This window comes from Quercus lobata, chromosome 5, assembly GCF_001633185.2.
Source record: "Quercus lobata isolate SW786 chromosome 5, ValleyOak3.0 Primary Assembly, whole genome shotgun sequence".
In the NCBI taxonomy this organism is placed as follows: domain Eukaryota; kingdom Viridiplantae; phylum Streptophyta; class Magnoliopsida; order Fagales; family Fagaceae; genus Quercus; species Quercus lobata.
In genome coordinates, this window is record NC_044908.1 from 11,647,853 (window position 1) to 11,669,397 (window position 21,545).

At 35.1% G+C, this 21,545-nt stretch overlaps 3 protein-coding genes across 4 annotated transcripts; all 3 read left to right on the forward strand.

Annotated features, from left to right (window-relative positions):
* Window positions 1-3,104: 3,104 nt before the first annotated feature.
* LOC115992110 (mitotic apparatus protein p62-like) lies at window positions 3,105-5,612 on the forward strand. The gene is made up of 2 exons (XM_031116172.1): window positions 3,105-3,590; window positions 4,882-5,612. Exons 1-2 carry the CDS (start codon window positions 3,128-3,130, stop codon window positions 5,355-5,357), a joined length of 939 nt encoding a protein of 312 aa, XP_030972032.1. The 5' UTR covers window positions 3,105-3,127; the 3' UTR covers window positions 5,358-5,612.
* A 2,161-nt stretch (window positions 5,613-7,773) lies between these two features.
* On the forward strand, window positions 7,774-13,209 carry LOC115991990 (heterogeneous nuclear ribonucleoprotein 1-like). 2 transcript variants are annotated; one of them, XM_031116013.1, is made up of 7 exons: window positions 7,774-8,170; window positions 8,285-8,325; window positions 11,493-11,656; window positions 11,769-11,871; window positions 11,970-12,139; window positions 12,242-12,725; window positions 12,804-13,209. In XM_031116013.1, exons 1-6 carry the CDS (start codon window positions 7,944-7,946, stop codon window positions 12,692-12,694), a joined length of 1,158 nt encoding a protein of 385 aa, XP_030971873.1. In that variant the 5' UTR covers window positions 7,774-7,943; the 3' UTR covers window positions 12,695-12,725; window positions 12,804-13,209. The 2 variants fall into 2 exon arrangements, with proteins under 2 accessions (XP_030971873.1, XP_030971872.1); XM_031116012.1 differs by having other exon boundaries at window positions 7,775-8,170; window positions 12,242-13,209.
* Window positions 13,210-15,349: 2,140 nt separating this feature from the next.
* LOC115988315 (glyoxylate/succinic semialdehyde reductase 2, chloroplastic-like) lies at window positions 15,350-20,484 on the forward strand. Its single transcript, XM_031111842.1, has 12 exons — window positions 15,350-15,666; window positions 16,463-16,544; window positions 16,829-16,894; window positions 17,485-17,560; window positions 17,638-17,693; window positions 18,019-18,103; window positions 18,229-18,289; window positions 18,642-18,694; window positions 18,781-18,851; window positions 18,953-19,025; window positions 19,937-20,041; window positions 20,116-20,484. The coding sequence occupies exons 1-12, from the start codon at window positions 15,477-15,479 to the stop codon at window positions 20,281-20,283; spliced, it is 1,086 nt and encodes a 361-aa protein (XP_030967702.1). The 5' UTR covers window positions 15,350-15,476; the 3' UTR covers window positions 20,284-20,484.
* Window positions 20,485-21,545: the final 1,061 nt, after the last annotated feature.

Genomic DNA, 21,545 nt, shown 5'->3' on the forward strand with positions numbered 1-21,545 from the left:
TTTGGCCTTGGGCTTCTATTGAGTCTGTTGTTGTGTGGGTGTTCAATGAAGGTTTCCTTATACTTACAAGATAAAGATTGGGCAGTTAGAATCACATCCATAGGGTTAGGGTTAGTTCCTTCTGTTGAGGTCCAAAATATTATAAGTATTTAAATCCAAAACTAATGAGCTCTTAAGGATAGATAAGGCCCAATCTGTGAGCCAAAGCCCATTTAAAATGGGTAAAAGGAAGCCTAAGCTCATGAATGGGTAAGCCTTGGGCCTTAGAGAATGAAGAAAAAAGCAGAGGAAGCTTGGCCTAGGCTCTGTGAAAGAAACCCCCAAGGAGCCCAAAAAGAGACTGGACTAGGATATTGAGAAGTTGCTAGAACTAGAGAGGGGATCCTCGGGAAGTGTAGGAAAGAATCAGCTGGGAGTTAGACAGCTCATGGAAGCATGCTTAGGGGCACGAGGAACGAAGAAAGACATGTCTCATCAATCGCCTGCAACTTAGAAAAAAAGGCTTTGGAAACAAATGATGACTTAGGAACCAGCACCTATGAAGAGAAGCTTGGTACCTTGAGAAGAGTAGTAAGGTGAACCATGAAAGAAGGTGGCTGGAGATCTTTCAACCTGACAGGGGGAATCTGCCTATTTAGAGAAAAAATACAAAGGATGAGGCAGCCAAAATAGGGGTTCTGAAAAGCCTCTCTAGAAACCTTGGAAAAAGAGATTAAAAGTCAGCCTTTAGGACCCCTCCCCCCAAAAGGAGAAATTCAATTGGGGACTTTTTGGAGGAAAACCTCAAAAGAAGAATATAGTGAGAAAATAAAGAAAGGACTAACCACCAATGTTGCTGACACAACATTGGTTCGAGACTTAGGGCAGTAAATAAAGGGAATCAATGGTACACCAAAAACCCTAGGAAGGTACTATAAAGGGGGATCAAGCAATCAGCAAAAACCATTCAGCAATAAGGAATTAGAGCACAAAGACCCTCTGAAAAAAAAAATCCTTTAAATCTCAGGAAAATAGAAAAAGAGAAAAACACTATAAGGGATCCTGAGACAGGTACTAGAGGATACACTTGGATTCAAGGGGATTCAAACCTCACAAGTCTTGGAAGTCTATAGAAAGCTATCCAAGTTTGTAACTTTTGAATTTATTTGAATCTTGTAACACATCCCAGTGAAAACAAGGGTCCAATATACTAAAACTTAATATAATGAAATATCATTTTATTTTCTGAGGATCCCTAACGTCCTTACATGCTTTTTCTTTATTTCTTTATTGTTCCTTAACTATTTACTTTATCATATGTATATATTTGCATGTATGAATATGTATGTGTTGTAAGATCCATGCTTTGTGCACAACTTGGTTCGTAATCAGCTTAATATAGCTACGGTGAACCAAACCCAGTCCACCAAATTACAAGTATAAGGCCCAGGATCCTTGTTTCTACTTAGGCCTGGGTATTGTCCAAAAAAAGAACCCACACCTTAATGAATCACCCTGTTTCTATGGTTCTAAATGGTCCATAGAGTCATGAAGGTGGCTTGCAAGACACTATTGAATCTATCCCTCTTACTTTGTATTTAGACAAGAGCAAAGTTAACCAATGTTGAACAAATATGTTACTAAAATCTAAGGAATGAATGGCTAGGGTGGAGCCATGCCAGCAAGCTCTAGTAAAGGGACAAAGCAAGAAAAGGTGGGTTGTAGATTCATCTTCTTCATTGCATAGAGGGCATTTACTAGAGGTTGAGATGCCTCTGTTTTTTAGGCTAAGTAAAGTGGGTAGGCTATCATGCATGAGTTTCCACATAAAATTGTTGATTTTTAAAGGGACCTTAACTCTCCAAATTAAGTTCCACACCCCTTCCCGAGTCTGAGCTTGCCTAGCAAGGGTTGAATGATCCTTTACCAGGAATTCATATGCCTTTTTGACCTGATAATCCCCATTCTTTGAGTATTTCCATAGAATTTTATCTTGAACTGATCCTATTTTGGAAATAGGAATTTGCAAGATTGTAGAGGCTTGGGGGAATGGGTATAAAGATCTAATCAGATCTATTTTCCAGGTATTGGTATGTTGATCAATTAAGTCTCCCACTTTACCAGTAGTAAGGCTTGGGTGGTTCAAGTTCAAAGAAGGGTCATGAAACCAATTTTTGTGGTTGAGTGGAATACCATAACCATTTCCAACCCACCATTTCCCTTCTCTTGGTTTGTGGATTTCTTGTTGGATGATGTTTTTCCAACACCAGGAGTGGTGAGGTTTAGGTCTACATTCCTGAATTGGGCAGCTAGGGAAATATTTAGCCTTGAAAGTTCTAGCCAACAAAGAGTGAGGATTATGGCTGATTCTCCAATAATTTATTATCCAAAATTTGTACCTCAAGATGTGATCAGATTATTTGGGAAAAAAAACGCTATCCAAAACTTGACCACAAACTCATCATCAATCATGGCCCACAAATGCTCTCCTAGAGTTCACAATTGCTTCTAAAGAGATTTGAAGAACCTAATTTCCATAATCATTTAAGTCTGACTGTCTTTTCTCACATCATATTTAATCTATTATGGAACAAAAGAGCCCAACTATTTAGCTCCATATTTAGTTAGCTATCCCATAATTATATATAATATTATATCATATCAAAAAGCAATTTGATATGATATTTTTTTTTTTTTTTGGTAAACATTTGATATGATATAATATTATACATAATTTTTAATAGTGACGCCAAAAAAGTACAATGAAATTGGTCGGAATGGAAATGTTCCATTCTGATGGAAAAGCCGAAACTAGGTCCAAAATAGTATTTTGAACATTTTTAGTCTTAAAAATTTGTTCTCCTTTAAAAAAAAAAAAAAAAAAGAAAAAAAAAAGAAGGTGGGCTACGGTTGTGTATATACACACATACATAAGGCGAAATCTGATTGGGCTTTGGAGAGAGAGAGAGGTATATGTATATGTCTGATTGGGCTTTGGTGAGATATTTGGGCTTCAGGGAAAAAATACGAGATGGGTTCAGATTTTGGGCTAGATGAGTTAAGCCGGACATGTTCGGTTATACATTAAATTAAAGAAATAAGACCCAAAAAGACAAATTAGTTGAAGGCTTGAAGCAGTTGGGAAGCTATGGAGGTTGAAGGAGAAGACGGTTCCAAAATTGTGTTACAAAATGTGGGGGACAAGGTTGTGTTTGGACGAGGCTTTGGTTTTAACACGAGAGACAAGACAGTGTCACGTCGCCACGTTGTGTTTGAACTAGCGAAATGTGGTAAGAGCCAAACGGGGTCCAAGTACTTCAAGGTTTCGTTTGAGGTTGTTGGGAAGAATCCCATGTGGGTGAGGGAACATGGGAGTGGGGAAATCCGGGCTTTCAGGAAGGGTGAGAAGGGTGGCGTGGCTGAAGGCGATTGGCTCTGCTTTTTGTCTGGGAATAGACCTGTTTGGTTTGCTGTGAGGGAAAGTGAGTTTGGGGAGAGAGCAGAGAAGAGGGTTTTGGAGAGAGAGATTGGTTTGGGTGAGAGTTTGGGAAGTGGGTTTGAGTTTGATGATGGGGTTGATGTTGAGGCGTTGGATATTGACCCTGTTAAAGGTATGTGTTTTTTTTTTTTTTTTTTTTTGTTGTTTCTTACTTGCTTTGCTTTGATTTTGCTGTGTTTGGTTGTTGAGAAAATGTAGGAAAGGAAAGTGGAAATTATAAATCTCTTTGTTTTCTAGCTTAGCTTATATGGAATATTTATTTCGTGTGGTTAACTTTTTTTGGGACAATCTTGGTTTTTAAATTTTATTAATGTATATAGGAATAGATATATGTCATTCTGTGTAGCTGAATTGTAGAAATGCATGCTGTGGAAAATTAAAGTCCTAGGGTCCATGTAATTTTGGAAATTTTAACGTAATGCTTAATACATAATACTGATGCTAATTATTGACTAATTAGCTTGACATATCAGTTTGAATGGTCCTCTGACTCACTTTCAACATCAGATTTCTTTCATATGATTATTTTGTCTTTTCAACTATGAAGAAAGTAGAATTGAGTATGTTTGTGTATCATAGAATTTACTCTCTACCTTAATCTTCTCTCTCGTAAGAGTTATAATAAATCAGAGTGAGATGCTGAGAATGGTTGGTGGTAAATGTTGGGATCATATATCTTAACGTTGTCTTCTTTATTCCACAGACATTGTAAAGAGTTCAGTGTTTTTTCTATGGATTCCAAGTTTGCACTAGTACCCTTAGAAATGTCATTTACATCATGTTTTGCTTCACCCCTAGTAAAAAGGAAAGAACAGAAAACTTTTAAATTACCTCCTTTGCTGATAGAAGAAAGTGTGTCGAAGATATTGACATATTTTCCTTGTAGCTCACCAAAAGTTTACACTCAAACTAGGTGAGATTTGGAATAAAAGTAATGTGCAAGTGATTTGAGACACCAAAGATGGATCTTCCTCTTTTTTCTGTCTATTTTCTCTTTATAATTAAACAATTATCAATTCTAGTTCCTTTGTTCTCTTCAGTTTATTTTCCATTCTAATATTGATAGCAACTTCAGCATCAGAGAAATGTTTGTCATAGCAGGCTGTTTGTGACATTGATACTTTTGCCTTTGTGTGTGTGTGTGTGTGTGTGTAAGTGGGCACACACATTCATGCACTTGCTAGACAGAGTCTGAGACTGATTTCTCACAGCTTGTCTACCAAGTCATATCAGAGTTTGTTCTATCATGTGCCTGAGATGCATAATAGAAGTTCTGTAAATATATACTGTTGTTGTAGATAACTAGTTCAGGCGTCTGTTATGCAGTTTTCTGTTTGAATCTCTGTCTTAGTTTCATCTTTAATGTCGTGATTCTTTGGTTAATTAAAATTTGGGAAATGCAGAGTTTGGTTTTCTTGTGATGGGGCATGAGTTTGATCACTATCCCAAGCAAATGCTCCGTGATATAAGAAATTGGGACTGGTTTCTTGAGGAACCTAAAAGAGATAGTGATGATGATGAGTATCTTGAGAAGAGCGGAAAGAGAGGAGTGATGAAAAGGAGAAGGAAAGCTGCAGGCAATGATGATGATGATGACTTTACAGGTGAGAGTGATGATGACAAGGAGCTTGTCGCAAAACTAAGAAAGGTTGACAGACCTAAATATTCTACTAGATCAAAAGACCGTGACAAGCCTCACAAGGAGGCCAAAGGTAGTAAGAACTCTTTGCAAAAGAAAACTAGTTGTGCAAATGAAGATGATGATGATGATGAAACACTTGGAGGCTTTATTGTTGATGATGTGGAACAAGAAGAAGAAACTGATGAAGATGAAGAAGAGTTTGTTGAAGATGACGAGGAGGAAGAAGTAGATGATTGACGCCATATCAAGGAGCAGATACATAATTTTGTAAATGATGCTCAAGATGAGCAGTTTTGTATGTGTAATTTCTTATACATGTTTTTTGTGTTACGTTTTGTACCATATGTTTCTATAATCTCTCTGTAGCTTGTTTGGATAGAATTTCCTTGTGTTGTAAAATTTGGAATTTTCTCTTCAGATTTTAGACATTGGAAATTGAGAGTAGCTAACATTGTGTTTTACTGAAGCAATCTTTCAGTTACTTGTAGTTCATACATCTCATTTCCTATATATGATTTCAATTTATTATACAAGAAACTAGTAGCAGAATCGTTGAGACATGTATATTACCCCGGCTCCTTTCCAGAATTGGCAAAACAGAGATCTGGGTCAATGTCTTCAAAAGCTTTGGGGGGTTTGGTGAACTTCCAAATAGTCAAGTATTGCAAAATTAAGGAATGGTTAAACTGGTAGGAAGGTTCTTATTTACTTTACCATGCTCAATAAGATAAGAAGAGATAAGAGTAAGAGTGGTGTTAAGGCATGAGTGTCCAAGATTTAAGTGTAGCTTTTGTAAAGGAGGAACCAAAGAAGACTCCAATTGGAAATTTGGAAACGCATGGAAAATTGAAGATCCAATTGAAGTTAATGGGTGATGTAGTATGATTTATTTTCAGGTTGCAAACTAGAAATGCTGATAATTGTGAGTACTGGATGAGGTTGAGAACCAATTCACCAACACCTCTACAAACACATTCCTCTCGATCATCATTTTCAACCTTTGACTTGTACGGATGGAGATTGCTGAGATTCTCAGTGGAATGTATAGACTAGAGTTCTTATGTGCTACAAAATTGGAGATAATCATCTTGCTTTTCATGGTTTCTTAGTGTACGTTGGATTCAATTCCAGGTCTGTTAATAAGGAAAAGCTTCATTAATTGAATCAACACCCACCAAATTTCTGATTTTGTTTTTAAAATTTTAAAATTTTTATTTTATTTCTGGGCATTTCGTTCTTCCTGCATAGCATCTCTCCAGCAAGAATGATTGAAGGCTTCAGCAAATGGTTCAGGTTCATGAGAAGATTGAACTGACATGAGGTAAGCTCGATGTTTTGGGGAAAACGCTTCATAGGATAAGACAACAATCCTTCAACGGGATAAGAAACTTGATAGGATCAACGAACTTGAGAGAGGGATCCAAAATCTGAGGAAGCAACTAGGCTAGACTGCGGATCTTTTGGAGTAGTCTTAGCCTGGACAACATATATATATATATATATATATATATATAGTCGGCCTCCTCCCCCCTAGTCTGTAACTTACCCCCTTTTGGTATCAAAGCCAAGTTTGACTGATCAAGTTTGTAAGTTACTGCATATTTTTCAATCAAGTTGGCCGTTGAGCCATAGTTATCCATTATTTTGTGCATTATCATTATTTTGATCATGTTATCTCCTACAAGTTATATTTTGTTTTACATCTATTTTTTGATAACTCTTCCATTCTCATTCATTACTTTCTTCATCTATTATTTCTTCTTAGTCTTTATCTATTGTAATTTCTTTTGGTGGTAGGCTGAGCCTCCCGTTTATATATATATATATATATATATATATATATATATATAATTGTGCCAATTGTAACTATTAATTTTTGTCAATTTCATCAATCAGCCCTAAAGATCAACTCAGAAAATTTCCTTAATCAAGAGAGTTTTTACTGATAAAATTGACTTGATTTACAAAATTTAAGGACAAAATTGACACAATTAATAATTGAGTAGCTTTACTAAGGAGACTTGTACCTTAGTGACATAACTTGTTCTTCTTTATTATAGGAACTAGGATTCAAATCCTCCCCTCTCATTGTTACAAAAATTGAGATACAAAATAAGAAAAAAGAAGAAGTTAAATAGCTTTAATTTAAAAGAATGATTAAACTGACATAATTTAAGTTATAGGGATGAAACCGAATCTGTAACAAAGTTTAATAAACCAAAATTATAGTTTGGCCTTCTCAAAATAACATTAAAACAAAGATATTTATATATAAAAAATAATGAACGGAAGTTGTAGATTGAAATTCTATTGCTAAGAGTTTTGTAACTCAATTACCATCTTTTAGTCTTTCTAATAAAAACATTTGGCCTCAAATCTTAGTCTCCCATCCCTACTGTAACTATAAAACATTTATAATAAAAAAAAAAAATTGAAATTCTATCATATTTAAAATAGAGTAAAAATTATTTATTAAAAAAAAAAAAAAAAAACCCTGTGATTGAGTCCATAAGGCCATAAGGCCCATAACCAAATGAAACGATCTGAGAAAATCAAGTGCAAAAGCCCCATATATCCACTTTGTGCTAACAATAAAAACGACTTCGTTTCCAAAACGAATCCTCAGCTAGTATTAAAAATAAAAAACCCCAATCAAAAATTTCAAATAATAAATTTCACCTCCTGAAAATCTCTCTCAATACGCGCCGTTTCGAGCTAGGGTTTCTGCAACACCAAGAAAACCCAAAGAACCAAAGAAACAAGCTCAACCAAACCTAGCTAAGTCCTAGACGAAGCTCAAAACCCCAAAATTGGGAGCCTCAAATGGAGGATTACGCAGAACGATCTCATTTCGAAGATGACCAATTCGCTTACAATGGCGAAGAATATCGCGAAGATTTTGAAACCCTAGACCACCGCCACCACCACCATCAGCGGCGAGAGCAATTCGATTCAGAGCGCGGTTTTGAGCCGGAAGATAATATAAATAGCTCAGGCAATGAGATAAAGCACTCGTCGATTGTGGGTCACCGTGACTCTGCCTCTCTAGGGTTAGTTTGAGAAATTTCAGTTTTTTTATGTTTGTTGAAAATTTTCGCACTCTTGGTGATATTGATGGAAATGAAAATTTGGGTTTTTGGTTTTGGGGTTTCTGTGGTGTGTAGAAAGCTTTTTGTTGGAGGCATTTCGTGGGAGACCTCTGAAGGTACTTTCTAAAGTTTAAACATTTTTTGTTAATTTTAAGTTATTGTTTTTAGTAAATTCTTCATTATGTGTGTTTTGGTGTTGAATCATTTTGTTAACTTTAACTTTATTGTGTGTGTATGTGTAATGAAGCATTATTGGGTCTAATGATATATTAGAGTTATGGGTATTTGGATAGTTATGCGATGATATAAACGGGATTAGTGGTGTTTGTGTAGATGTCGAATGTGAAGGTGAATTAGGGGAATGATGGTTTTTTTTTTTTTTTTGGTTGGGTCTGCCTTCTAGTCATTTAGCTATGGAGAATATATGGATTGACTTTTTTTTTTTTGATAAATAATGGAATTGTATTAATCAAAAGTCCGGTACACCGGGGGTGTACATGGATAACAGTACATCAAACACATAAATTGCAAAGATCAAGCATTTCTAAAAAATTAGAACAAGGAAAAAGATTAAAGGAAGAACCCCACTCTAGCAAGGTGTGAAGGAGAAGAGATTTAAATTCTGAAATAGACCGTTCCTTCTCTTCGAAACATCTTGAGTTCTGTTCTTGCCAAATACACCATAGGACACAATATGGGACAACCCTCCATAAATCAATGCTCGATGCCCCCCGAAGGAACCTTGCCAACTTGAAAATAAATCAGAGACACCATGCGGCATAACCCATTGAAGACCAAATAGAGTCCACACCATAGGACACAATGGATTGACTTTCTTGTAATGGTTGATTATGCATTATGCCGGTTTACATGGTTGCTTGTTGTTTTAGTTGTAATTTAACTTTAATCATTTATTCTGCATCTTTTTTAACTAGAGTTAGTGGAGTAGTGGAAGCTAAATTAGATTGGCCTTGTAATGGTTGATTATGCATTATCCCGGTTTACGTGGTTGCTTGTTGTTTTAGTTGTAATTTAAGTTAATCATTTATTCTGCATCTTTTTTAACTAGAGTTAGTGGGGTAGTGGAAGCTAAATTAGATTGGTCTTTACCTTTTCTGCATTTGTGGATCAAATGGGATAAGAGAAGTCTGTGAATTTTGGTCCTATAGAGGTGGGCCGAGGCAGCAATATATGGCCATTGGGATATAAGTTGTTGTGAATCATGTGACATCTTGAGTTGGATGGAACTTTTCTGTTTTCATCATAGTCTGTTTCTCATTTTCCTCCCTCCCCAAACCCTCCTTTTTATCTCATACACTGAACTTGCTTATTTAGGTCATTTTGTCTCCTTTTTGTCAATTTTTCTTTTTGTTGATTAAATGCTTTTTTTTGGATAAGTTATTGTTGATTTAATGTTTGAGAAAGGATGTTGATATAATGGTATTTTACATTATGTGGGCAATTTATATTGGATTTAGAATATGATTTTGTAAGTGGTGACATATATAGTTTTATATCTGCTCCATCTCATGTCATTTTAAAACTTCTTGGTTTGTGTACTTGAATGAGGATCTATATCTCCCTTTCTGATTGGGGGGACATTATGAGAAAATAAGGATAAATATGGGTCATAAGTTGATTGTGTTGTGGGTTGAGACAAGTGATGGTGTAGCAATTTTTTGTTGTATGGTATTTATTTATTTTTGATAGGTAAGTAAGAATTTTATTTTATTTATTTATTTATTTTTGATAGGTATTGCAATTTATTAAAAATCAAAAAGTGTATACAGGGAATATAAAAATCAAAGAAAATACAGAAAAACAAAACATGTCTAGAAAATAAAATACAGCGAAACCAGCTGTATAATTAACAGAACAAAAGTAGAGTATCTAGGAAATCCATCAGAGAAAACATGGAGGGAGTGGAGGACTTCAATCCCCATTCATAATGAGTCTTCAGAAATAAAAACTTGAGGTTTGGTCCAGTGGACTCTTTGTCCTCAAAAATGCCACAATTCCTTTCACCCAAATGCACCAAATCAACCGTGCCAGGGCTGCCTCCCACACTGTCCCATATCTACGAGAACCTAACATGCCACTCCAAGATTCTAGCATTGAAACAATAGAGTTTGCCATAACCCAAGGAAACCCAACTAGGCAGGACTGTGAATATTGAGTATTGCTAGGTTTTTGTCATAGTTTAAGAGCGCCAATGCATTCTCACATTTCTACAGTGAAGATTAAAATTCATAATGTGGTTTTGTTTGCTACTGTATAGCAATAAATTAGTACACATACTTTGTATGATATCCTTTGTTAAGGCACAATGTAAAGTTCTGAAGGAGAAGTAGTTTGGTCTCATGGATATGATTCTACTGCTTGATAAGTTTATAGATCAAGTTTTCTGCAATTTAAGAATATTGTTTGACATCTAAATGGCTTGGGGCAGTCTAGTTTGTAAATGTGTGAGTGTATTAAATTCATGATTGTCAAGTAATTGTTTTTGTGAGTATAATTGTCAAGTATGTTTGTGGACCTAATCAGTGGAAATTATTGCTGTAATGCCTATGTATCTGGAAAAGGTTTATTAAGTTGAGTTGAGTTGCATAAAATTTGTCTATAAGCTGGCTTGCGGGCAAACTCAGGCAAGCATGGTTGGCTCAGCTCATTGTACTCCCTGATTACAAAAGTGTGGCTTTTGTGGGCCTGTTGCAGTTGTGAAAATATGGTAAGCTGACATTTGAATCCTGTGGATTAACTATAACAAAGTTATTCCTTTTTGTTTGTCATAGTCTATGAAAGCAAAACATTTACTAAAATGTATTCCTACTCAAATTGGGATCATCATCACTACTAAAGGAAATTTGACATAGTTGTCACTTAATCAAATTTTAAAACATATATGATACGCGCAACAAACTAATGTATGCCATTTCAACTGCACTGAACTTATTTAATAGTGCAATTGTTAATAGCTGGCTTGCTGCAAGAATATGATACATAACAGTGAATTTTATTTTAAATTCTATAAAATCTCGTTAGTATATTTGTTCGAATAGTATCTACGTTGTTAGTTTATAGTGTTCCTTTTCATTTGTATTTCTATGTTGGTTCTTTTTGTGGGAAGAGGGAGTAAAAGGATATATAATAATTATATGACAGAGATGTTGCTTTTGTATATTTGGTTCCATTCAATATTGCATATTCTCATCCCTTTTATTCTCAAGTCACTGGGATTCACCTATTTTGTCCTATTGACCTTTTGTGGTTATCTTATTTTCAGATACCTTTGCTAGTTACTTTGGTCAGTATGGAGAAATAACAGATTCTGTAATTATGTTGGATAAACATTCGGGAAGACCACGGGGGTTTGGATTTGTAACATTTTCTGACCCAACAGTTGCTGATAAGGTTTTGGAGGATGAGCATGTTATAGATGGCAGAATGGTAACGTTATTATCCCATTTCTCAACTGTATGGTATTTTCAGGTTTTTTGGTTTACCACACATTTTCCCTAGTGTTCTTCCCTTATGGGTAGTGGAATTGTTTCCCAATCAGGTTGAAGTGAAGAGGACAGTCCCTAGGGAGGATACAGACTATAAGGGGGTATCAAAAACAAAGAAGATTTTTGTTGGTGGAATTCCACCATCTTTGACCAATGGTATTGTAGTCCAACAAAAAATTTTGATTTTACTATAAGAAAATTCAATGCATTAATTAAAAGAGAGTTTCTTTTGACTATATGTTTAAACATTGCAGAGGAGTTGAAGGAATACTTCTCTTCTTATGGTAGTATTGTTGATCACCAAATTATGGTGGATCATAAAACTGGGCGGCCTAGAGGCTTTGGTTTTGTCACTTTTGAGAGTGAAGACAGTGTTGAAGAAATTTTTTTGGAGGGAAAAATGCATGAACTTGGAGGCAAGCAGGTTAGTCAAAAACCATCTTAAGACTTCTAATTGGAAATGGTGTTCTGTGCATTTTTTTAATATGAAATCTTAATATGATGTTCACTGTAAATCCGAATGTAGGTGGAAATAAAAAAGGCAGAACCCAAAAGAGCTGGCGGTGATTACAGGGGCAATGCTGCTAAGTCATATGGTGGTTTTGTTGGTGGTGCAGCTGGATATGGAGGGTATAATTCCAGAGGTCGGGGTAGTGGAAAAATGGACAGGGGGTATGGTGGGTATGGTGTCTATGATGCATATGGCGGTTATGGGGGAGGCTATGGTGGAAGTTCTGCAAGTTTCTATGGTGGCTATAGTGGATATGGATATGGATTTGGGTATGGTGGGCCCATGTATGGAAATGCTGGATATGCTGCTGCCGGTTATGGCATTCCTGGTGGTTATGCTGGTGCTGCTGGATATAGTGGTAGTCGAGGATATGGAGGAGTTGATGGCGGTGGTGGTTATGACAATGGCAAGGGATATGAAAGGACCGGTAGTTCTGTGTCTGGAAGATACCATCCTTACAGAAAGTGAGATAAAATGGAAGATATCATTCTTACAGAAAGTGAGTGAAAATCTCCTTACTTCATATTCTGGATTAACATCTGATAATGATTGGAGATTTCTTGGTCTCTCTCCTCAGAAGCAACTGGAGACTAATCGGTTTCTTCTTGGAAGACAAAAATGGATTTATTTTTCGAAAGTGGAAGCATGTCTACTTCTTTGAACATTTCTTGATAGCTGCCCGAAGGGGTCAATTAAATGTATTGTAATTGTGAAAAGAATTCGAATGGTAGTGTTGAATTTGCTATACTTTGGTCTTCAAAAACTGTTTCAATCAGAAGATTAATCTTTAGAAACTTTAACCTCGGTAGCATGAGAAATCTTGATATAGCTATTTTCCCACGTGCTCTGTATATAAAATGAGTGTGCAGGTTACAAGAAGATTTGTAAGCAATAACCTGTAAGTCTCACTCTCATATGTTCAACTCAATTCTTATCGAATGTTGTAACTTGTGGTGTATATAGAACTGTTTCATATTGGTACAGTGCAGTCTTGTACCGTTTGGTAAAAAGTAAAAAATAAAAATAAAAATTGCTCGTTGTTTTTTTTGTCTCACCTCTATTTTATCATTTTTATTTCACATTTAGCAAATAAGTTATTGATAACTATGGCATACCAAATGGGTACGTCCATGGCGTATTGTAGATTGTAGCCTTGTAAGTCGTAGGAATCAATTAGTGAAGTTCCAGAACCTTAAACCACAGATTTTTTTGTTTGAGGTAAGTTATAATAACCACGAACTCCAAACGTTTGGTTTGGTGGTTCCAAAATTTATGATTTTTCATCATGTAGTCTTAGTTGGATTCTCTCCGCTATTATTCAACCTACCCTTGTAAGTTCACATATCCTGTTAGCACCCTTGTAATTTTGTAATATACATAATCAATCAAAAAGGATTGAGAAAGCCAAAAATAGCAAATTAAAGGATTGAGGAAGCCAAAAATAGCAAATTTAATTTAAATGAATGATCAATCGATATCTAATGTATAGTTCAAGAATGATTTGGCTTGGATCCAATGTTCTAGTCTTTTAATGCATTGGACTTAACACGATATGTACATGTGTTTAAAAGTGACTACATGTTGAGTTCAATGCACTAGAGTATTGGGCCTAAGTTTAGTCCATTCAATACTAGCCTAATAATTGATATGTTAAGGAAAATTTAGTGATAAAATGGTAATGACATATTTTGTAGTTAAAATCCAAGCTCCTCCGCGCTATCTATCAATCTCAAAATGGAACAAATTCTAATCTATGCTTGCGGTTTTTACTTTTTTTAGCATTTTTTAAGCCTTTAGCATATATGAAAATAATGTTTAAATTAATTATTTTTAATTATGGAATTTAAAATGATAAAATTAAAAATTCAGGTTTAACTTGTCACAAGAGAGTAGATACCAATTTAGGCCTTTTCTCAAAACAAGAGATTCATACCACCCATTTACAAACCCCCGTCCCGCCAATTTATAAACCATAGTTTGACTCGATTCGAATAACCAAATAATAACTTGCAAAAGGGAAAGCCTTAATTAATTGCAAGGATAACCATGGAGTGGAATTTTTGTTTAATTCAGTATTAAGATTAGATGGAGGAGCATATTATGCCTTGCATTTGCGAGGATAATATGCTCCATCTAAACAAAGATTAGAACAAAGATTAAAGATACATGTCATGATAGAGTAAGACAAAAATGAGGGTAGTGAATCTAGTGATTTCTTTTTGGAAATCGAGTGGATGATTTCAATTCTATAATATTAGAATTTAGAGGTGATATGCAATATGTTCCATCTAAACAAAGATTAGAAGTAAGATTAAAGTCTAAACTTTGGCGAGGTTTACAGGACATGATATGCTCCATCTAATTTCTGTTTTAATTTCAAAAAAGACGTACAGTCTAAACTCTAAACCCACACTAGGGGATGGTGGTTTCTTTTTATTTTTTATTTTTTAAAAATTAAGTTGATGGTTTCAATTCTATGATATTGGATGATATGCATAGCTTATCTAAACAAATAGTAGAACAAAGATTAAAGAGTCCATTTGGTTGGAGTGAAAATAAGAGGGATGGAGAATGGGAGAGAAATTGTTTTAATTAATTACACGTTAAAATTTCATTAGTTTGAGCTTTAAGACAAGGATATAAAAAAAAAAATATACATGTGATAATTCTACCATAAAATAATGATTTTTAGATAATTTTATATCTCATAAAATTAGATGATTAATTAAAATCTAAAATGCCTAATTATTCTTTAAGTTGCTCTATGAACACAATAAATTGTCTTAATATTTTCATAATAGTTAGTTGTTGGTCCTGATAGATAAAAAAAAAAAAAAAAAAAAAAAAAAAAAAAAAAAATTTATATCAAAACTCACTACAATTGAAAACAAGAGTGTTATGACATTTTGATATGTCCCTAGATATTTCCTTTCATTTTAATACATTTGAGTTCTTTTACCGACACAACAAAAAATTTTACAAAATTTTTTTCAAGATGTAAAGATAAAATAAAATTATACTATGAAAATGCCATTTATTTTTGGTAGAAAAAATGTGAAATTTTGTTGTACCTTTCTAAACCTCTTTATTTTATTTTTTAAGAAACTCCTAAACTTTCTCCATACGGACCATACCCTTCTATCGCTTCCTTTATCCAAACAATTGTAAACTCAACTTAGTTTGCCAGCTTTGTCACAACCGTCAACCGTTGGAAGTTGGAACTCACAGACCAAAAGTAAAAGTTGTGGTCATGAGCTGCTTGGTCAAGACCAATTACAGTCACCAACTATCTTCAACAGCCATGGCCATGTGCTCAAGCTTTTGCCCTTTGATTCCAAACCAGTTAAGAGCAAGACCCATTTGCCCTTTCCCCACAAAACCGTTATTTACTCTATCTGTCAAAGCTTTCTCTTCTGAGACATCCAATGCTTCATCTAAAGGTACTTTCTTTATCTATCTTTATGCTTCTTTGATGGGTATTCTCATTTTTCGCTTAAATTTTTGTCTCTCCCTGGAGCTAATAGAACAATTTGTTTGGATTTCGGATAAAATAGAACGGTGATAGAGAATACATGTGGCCGATACTGATTAATTTGATGAGGAGCCATAGCTGGTTATTGTTGTTGTTTTGAGTTGTGACAACCAAAATGCCTAAATGTTGCTATGATTGTGATATGGAGAAGCTGTTTTTACTTTAGTGGTTGAAAATGAATGACATGAATAAGGTGATTGGAGAGGAAGCGAGATAAGAATTTTAGTGTCTAATTTGGTTCTGTTTTGTCTTTAATGAAGTCTAGAAAAATCTTTGCAAGTTACTAAATTAAGGAGACGGTTGAATTATCTATGCACAAAATACTATGAAGAAATGAACGATTACAATTGAGTACAGTTGTAATGCACTATGCTCAGCAATAGTGGATGTGGTGTGATGATCTTTTAGATAGTTGTAGGCATAGTGGTGAGGCAATGGTAAATACAAGTTGGCGAGGTGGCAGTTACATTGCTGCTGTTGATGGAATTTATGGAAAATCTTTCCCTTTTTTTATTCATTTTATTTGAAAAAAGAAAGCTTATCAAATGCTATGTTCTTTGTCATTCATGCTTTCTTTGTAGCATAGTACTTTGATCTAGACCCCCTTTTAGTTTAATTAGATGTCATCTTACGTGTTCATGGTTTGTAATGGCCACTACATCTAGTGCTATCTCACTTATCCAATTATGATCGTGAATTTGCAGCCGATGGATTGTCAGCCCGGATTGGCTTTCTAGGTCTTGGAATAATGGGTTCTCCAATGGCACAAAACCTTATAAAGGCTGGGTATGATTAAAAATTTTCCTAATGAGTAGAGAGAAGCAGCACATGAGACCATTTTTATTTTATTTTATTTCTTATGATTGAATTCATTGAAATATCTATTATGTTAAAAACATAGGGATAAAACCTTGTTGAATTGAATTATATCCTATTAATTTTCTAGGAAAATTATTGTGACTATAATATTCATAGGGTGAAATGGTTATCCATTAATATGAGATATATTGATCTCAATATTTAATATTATTTATTCTCTGGATTTTAATCCCCTTATTGGCATGTTACAGGTGTGATGTGACTGTTTGGAATAGGACCAAGATCAAATGTGATCCCCTTATCAGCTTAGGTGCAAAGTAAGTAGGTGCTAGGCTTCCAAATTAATTTTTCCTTGCACTTCCACATTATTTTGCATACCCTCAGCATTGATGATCCAAATGTTGACACACTACTGGTCTGCCTAAGGACTGGGTTATAACCATTACGTGAATTGTTGGCAGGTCCAATGGCTCAGTCCTCGAAAGTCTGTATTCACCAATGGGAATATTGGCTTTCACCTAATGGGGCTGGAAAATTGTTGTTTATCCATGAACCTGGGGCTTTGAGTACTTTCGTAATTACTTTTATATGCTAAGGTCAAACAAACAGACAAATCCACAATGGGTAGAAAGTTCATCCATCTTATAGTTTGTACATGTCTAAATCTTGGCATGCTCAATATTTGAACACTATATATGAAAAGGAGGTTTTCAGGGTGCATCATATGTATTCTATAGTAGTAAATTTGGTTCATGAACACGCTTGTCTGGCTTGTCACTTTATCTACTGGGAACTAGTTTCTCATTGAATTTTTGCTGGTGCTTTCATCTGCAGCTTCATTAAGCCCATATTGAGAGGCTCCAATATGGGAAATATTTGTTATCATGGTAGTTGTTCTTCTATGCAGATATAAATCCTCCCCTCGGGAAGTAGCTGCTTCTTGTGATGTCACATTTGCCATGCTAGCTAATCCTGAAAGTGCAGTGCGTATGTTTCATTTAGATTTTACTTTGTTTGCACAGCTATCCTAGTATAGCAACTTATTGCTTCTGTTTTTCAGTTGGAGGTTGCTTGTGGGGAGCACGGGGCTGCAAGTGGAATGAGCTCAGGCAAAGGGTACTACTACTACTACTACCTCTTTGTGTTCCCTACTACTACTACTACTACCACTTTGTGTTCCCTCACGGTAATATGTTTTCAAACCATGATATATCAGTCATTGCTTTTTTAAAACTGTACTAGAAGGCATAGGTAAACTAGAATGCTGTCAAATGCTCGTGTTTGACTTGCTATTGGCATCCATGTTATTTAGTTTACATTTAAGAATCTATGTTATACACACAAGTTTCTACACCATTGACCTCTGGTTTTCCCTAACTGTATGCTTATTCTTCCCAAGCTGATCAACAGCATGTATGATACCATTGATTGGCATTGACAGGTATGTGGATGTTTCAACAGTTGATGGTGCCACTTCTAAATTGATTGGTGGACGCATTAATGCTACTGGGGCATCATTTTTGGAGGTGAGTTTTTTTCTGGTTTCATTTTAAATATGAAGTATAAACACTGTGTCCTTGCTGCATGCTCTTCAAGGACATGGTGATAGTGTTTAATGAAATTTTATTGAGCTTTGGTACATTTTCTACAGGCTCCAGTTTCAGGATCCAAAAAGCCTGCAGAAGATGGGCAACTGATATTTCTTACAGCAGGTAGGTCAGTATTTATTTATTTATTGAATTCACTGTTGGATACCAGACTTAAGGCTGTTACCCTATCTAATACATATGTCACACCTAATTACCAAATTCCAAAATTATGGAACTTTTATTTTATTATTGATGTATCTGCAAATTGAATTTTTTATATGATCATATAATATGTCTGCTTCAAATTTCTATACCATCCTTGTTTTCATATAATATGTCTGCTTCAAATTTCTATACCATCCTTGTTTTATCCATTGTTTAGAATATAACCTTTTGTACACTTTCAAAATCTATGTCATGTGACATATTGTAGGAGGCCTAACAGAAATAAACCATTAGATGCTTTTGTTTTCAGGTGACAAATCTCTGTATGAATTGGTTGCTCCACTTTTAGACATCATGGGGAAGGTATTATCCCTTTTTTGATATATGCTGTTAACCTAGTATTCTTATTACCATTTTTTATTCTGTCTGAGAATTTATGCATTTTCCAGTCAAGGTTTTACCTTGGGGATGTTGGGAATGGAGCAGCAATGAAACTAGTTGTGAACATGATCATGGGAAGGTTCTGCAAAATTTTAATTCCACTTAAAATTCCTTTTATCATGTGCTTGTTTTGTTTATGATAGTGAAATTTTTCTTATTACTTGTTCAAACAATGTGTAGTATGATGGCATCGTTTTCTGAAGGATTGCTTCTCAGTGAGAAAGTAGGACTGGATCCAAGTGTACTAGTAGAGGTACAATTCAAACCATCTCATACCTTGCTGAATTATTCACCATATGCCACCTCCAATAAAACTCCACATAAATTGATTGGATTTCGGCTTTTTTTATTTCATTGCAATTGTAATAATTTAAGCATATGTAGATTTAGGTTGCAGAATAGTTGAACACAGGCTGTCAGGTAGTTCTTGCTAGTTGAGTGTGGTTTGAAGGATAACACGTTGGATCATGATACGATCTCACATACAGGACTTTTCTATTGTGTTTCAGTCATTTGTTTAACCCATTTCAGTGTCTCCATCTACCACTTTGGGCACTGAAGTAAATTCTCCTAGTCAAAACATTGACCTGATATGCATGGTGGAAATTTTTAAGAAGTCCAATCATTTTGATGCCTTTTGTCAGAAAAGTAAACAAACAAATAAATGTAATTGAGTTTCCCTTTATGTCTTGCTATATGGTCCAAAAGAAGATAAATCTACATGAATTCAATGATGGAAAGCCTGATGTCTTGTTGAAAAATAATTCAATTTGGTTGCACAATGTTTTATTTATCATACCAAGAATCTACCCATATCAATAGTCCAAGAGTCTCTCCTATTTGCTGGCCAATTTTTCCTTCTGGGTGTGGACTGTGGACAAAGGGTGCCAGGGTTTTGTAGACAAACAAGTTAGGACTTTTTGCATTATTTAATCAGGGATTAACTGAAGTTAATATCTCAATGAGTCTCGGCATTGGATGAGAGTCTATAATTGAAAACCAAAAACTTTTTCCAAATTCCAATTCTCTTCGACAGTGATGTTTTCTTTTCTTTTCTTACATGAACTGCTTGTCCAAATAAAAAAAAAATGGAACTTGTTTCCTTTCCAAAAGAAAGTAGTCATGAAGCTTCTTTAATATCTTTTCATCTCCATGGTATTGCAGGTTGTCTCACAGGGTGCCATTAGCTCACCAATGTACTCAACCAAAGGTCCATCAATGATCCAATCCACGTATCCGACTGCATTTCCTTTAAAGCATCAACAAAAGGTTTGTAATTTTGCCACTGTCAGTATCACATTGACACCTTCCCTGATCTAATCACGACGTTAAAATGGTGGCAGGACCTGAGGCTTGCTCTTGGACTAGCAGAATCTGTTTCCCAGCCTACTCCAATTGCAGCAGCTGCAAATGAACTATATAAGGTTGCAAAATCTCATGGCCTTAGTGACCAAGACTTCTCAGCAGTTATTGAAGCATTGAAAGCTAAATTGCAAAACCCACCAAAATAGAAGAATTCATCTTACCGGAGAATAAATATGAGTATGGCCTCTGATATTGTAATTGGGTTGGGCTCTCTAATTACCATCAGTGTGAGGTTTTTGTCCATTTTGTTTTATAGCAGGTTATAAAACAGGCTCACTTTACAAGAGAACCCACCTCCTTTTAGATCCTAAAAATCAGACTGAGTTTTAAAGTTTTCTTTACTTTCAGTCACTGGCTCTAAATAACAATGCAATTCAATTCCTTGCACGAAATATGTTCCTCACCAAATTAATAATTATGCATATGGAATACAATTCCAGCTCACAAAATCAAACCCACTTCCTAAGTTTGGTCAATTAATTGGGGAAATGAATCCTATTTCACAGCCACTTGAAAAGTACCAAGAATTCTCTGCTTGTTTGTACACGTTTTCTCTTTGTTTTTAAAGCTTTAAGTTACATACACGCTTCCTCTTTAATACTTGGTCATACATGATTGTATTGGATCCTTTTCTAGAGACTAGTTAAATAATCTCTTTCTAGTGGCTGTAGAACAATTAAAGAGATTCTATAAAAGAAACAAGGGTAATGCTTCGAGTGGTAACATGCTAATATGCTATGGGACCATGTACCCACTTACATAGGGTCAAATCACTATGTTAGAAATATTTGAACAACAAACTCTTCAATCTCATAAATATTAATATCAAATCCCATCAATTAAATCGTACTCTTGAAAAATACAATATATTAGAAATTAGATTTTACATAAATTAAATTCTATTTAATACTCTACTGTCTGCACGTAAATATCAATAAAAGCCTACACTTCTATGATTCTATCTAAAATTTATAGTTTGGATTCAATGAATCAAGTTTATTTTTCTTCTAAATTTGCATTACAACTCTTTCTTAATTTGTAATTTTTATATATAATTGATGTCTTCACTTCCCAAATAACTGTATTTATGATCTTTTTGACTTGGTATCTATATATGAGAACATGAAGAAGTTAACTGAAGTAAGAGATGGGAAAGAATTGTTTGGAGTTGTCATAATAAAACAAATTAACAGCCCACCTTTACCTTAGGCAAAAGTCCAATCCAAGTGTAGGCTAAGAGTGGTGACACTACCTCAACCACCATTGGCACCTCGACCACCACCACCGGCATATATACCTTGACCACCACCACCACCACGTCCTTGAGGAAACCCAGGCCACACTCCACTCCCCTAGTAATCAAATGCCAATGTCAAAATAGTATATGCATTTGATATTTTGGTTCACT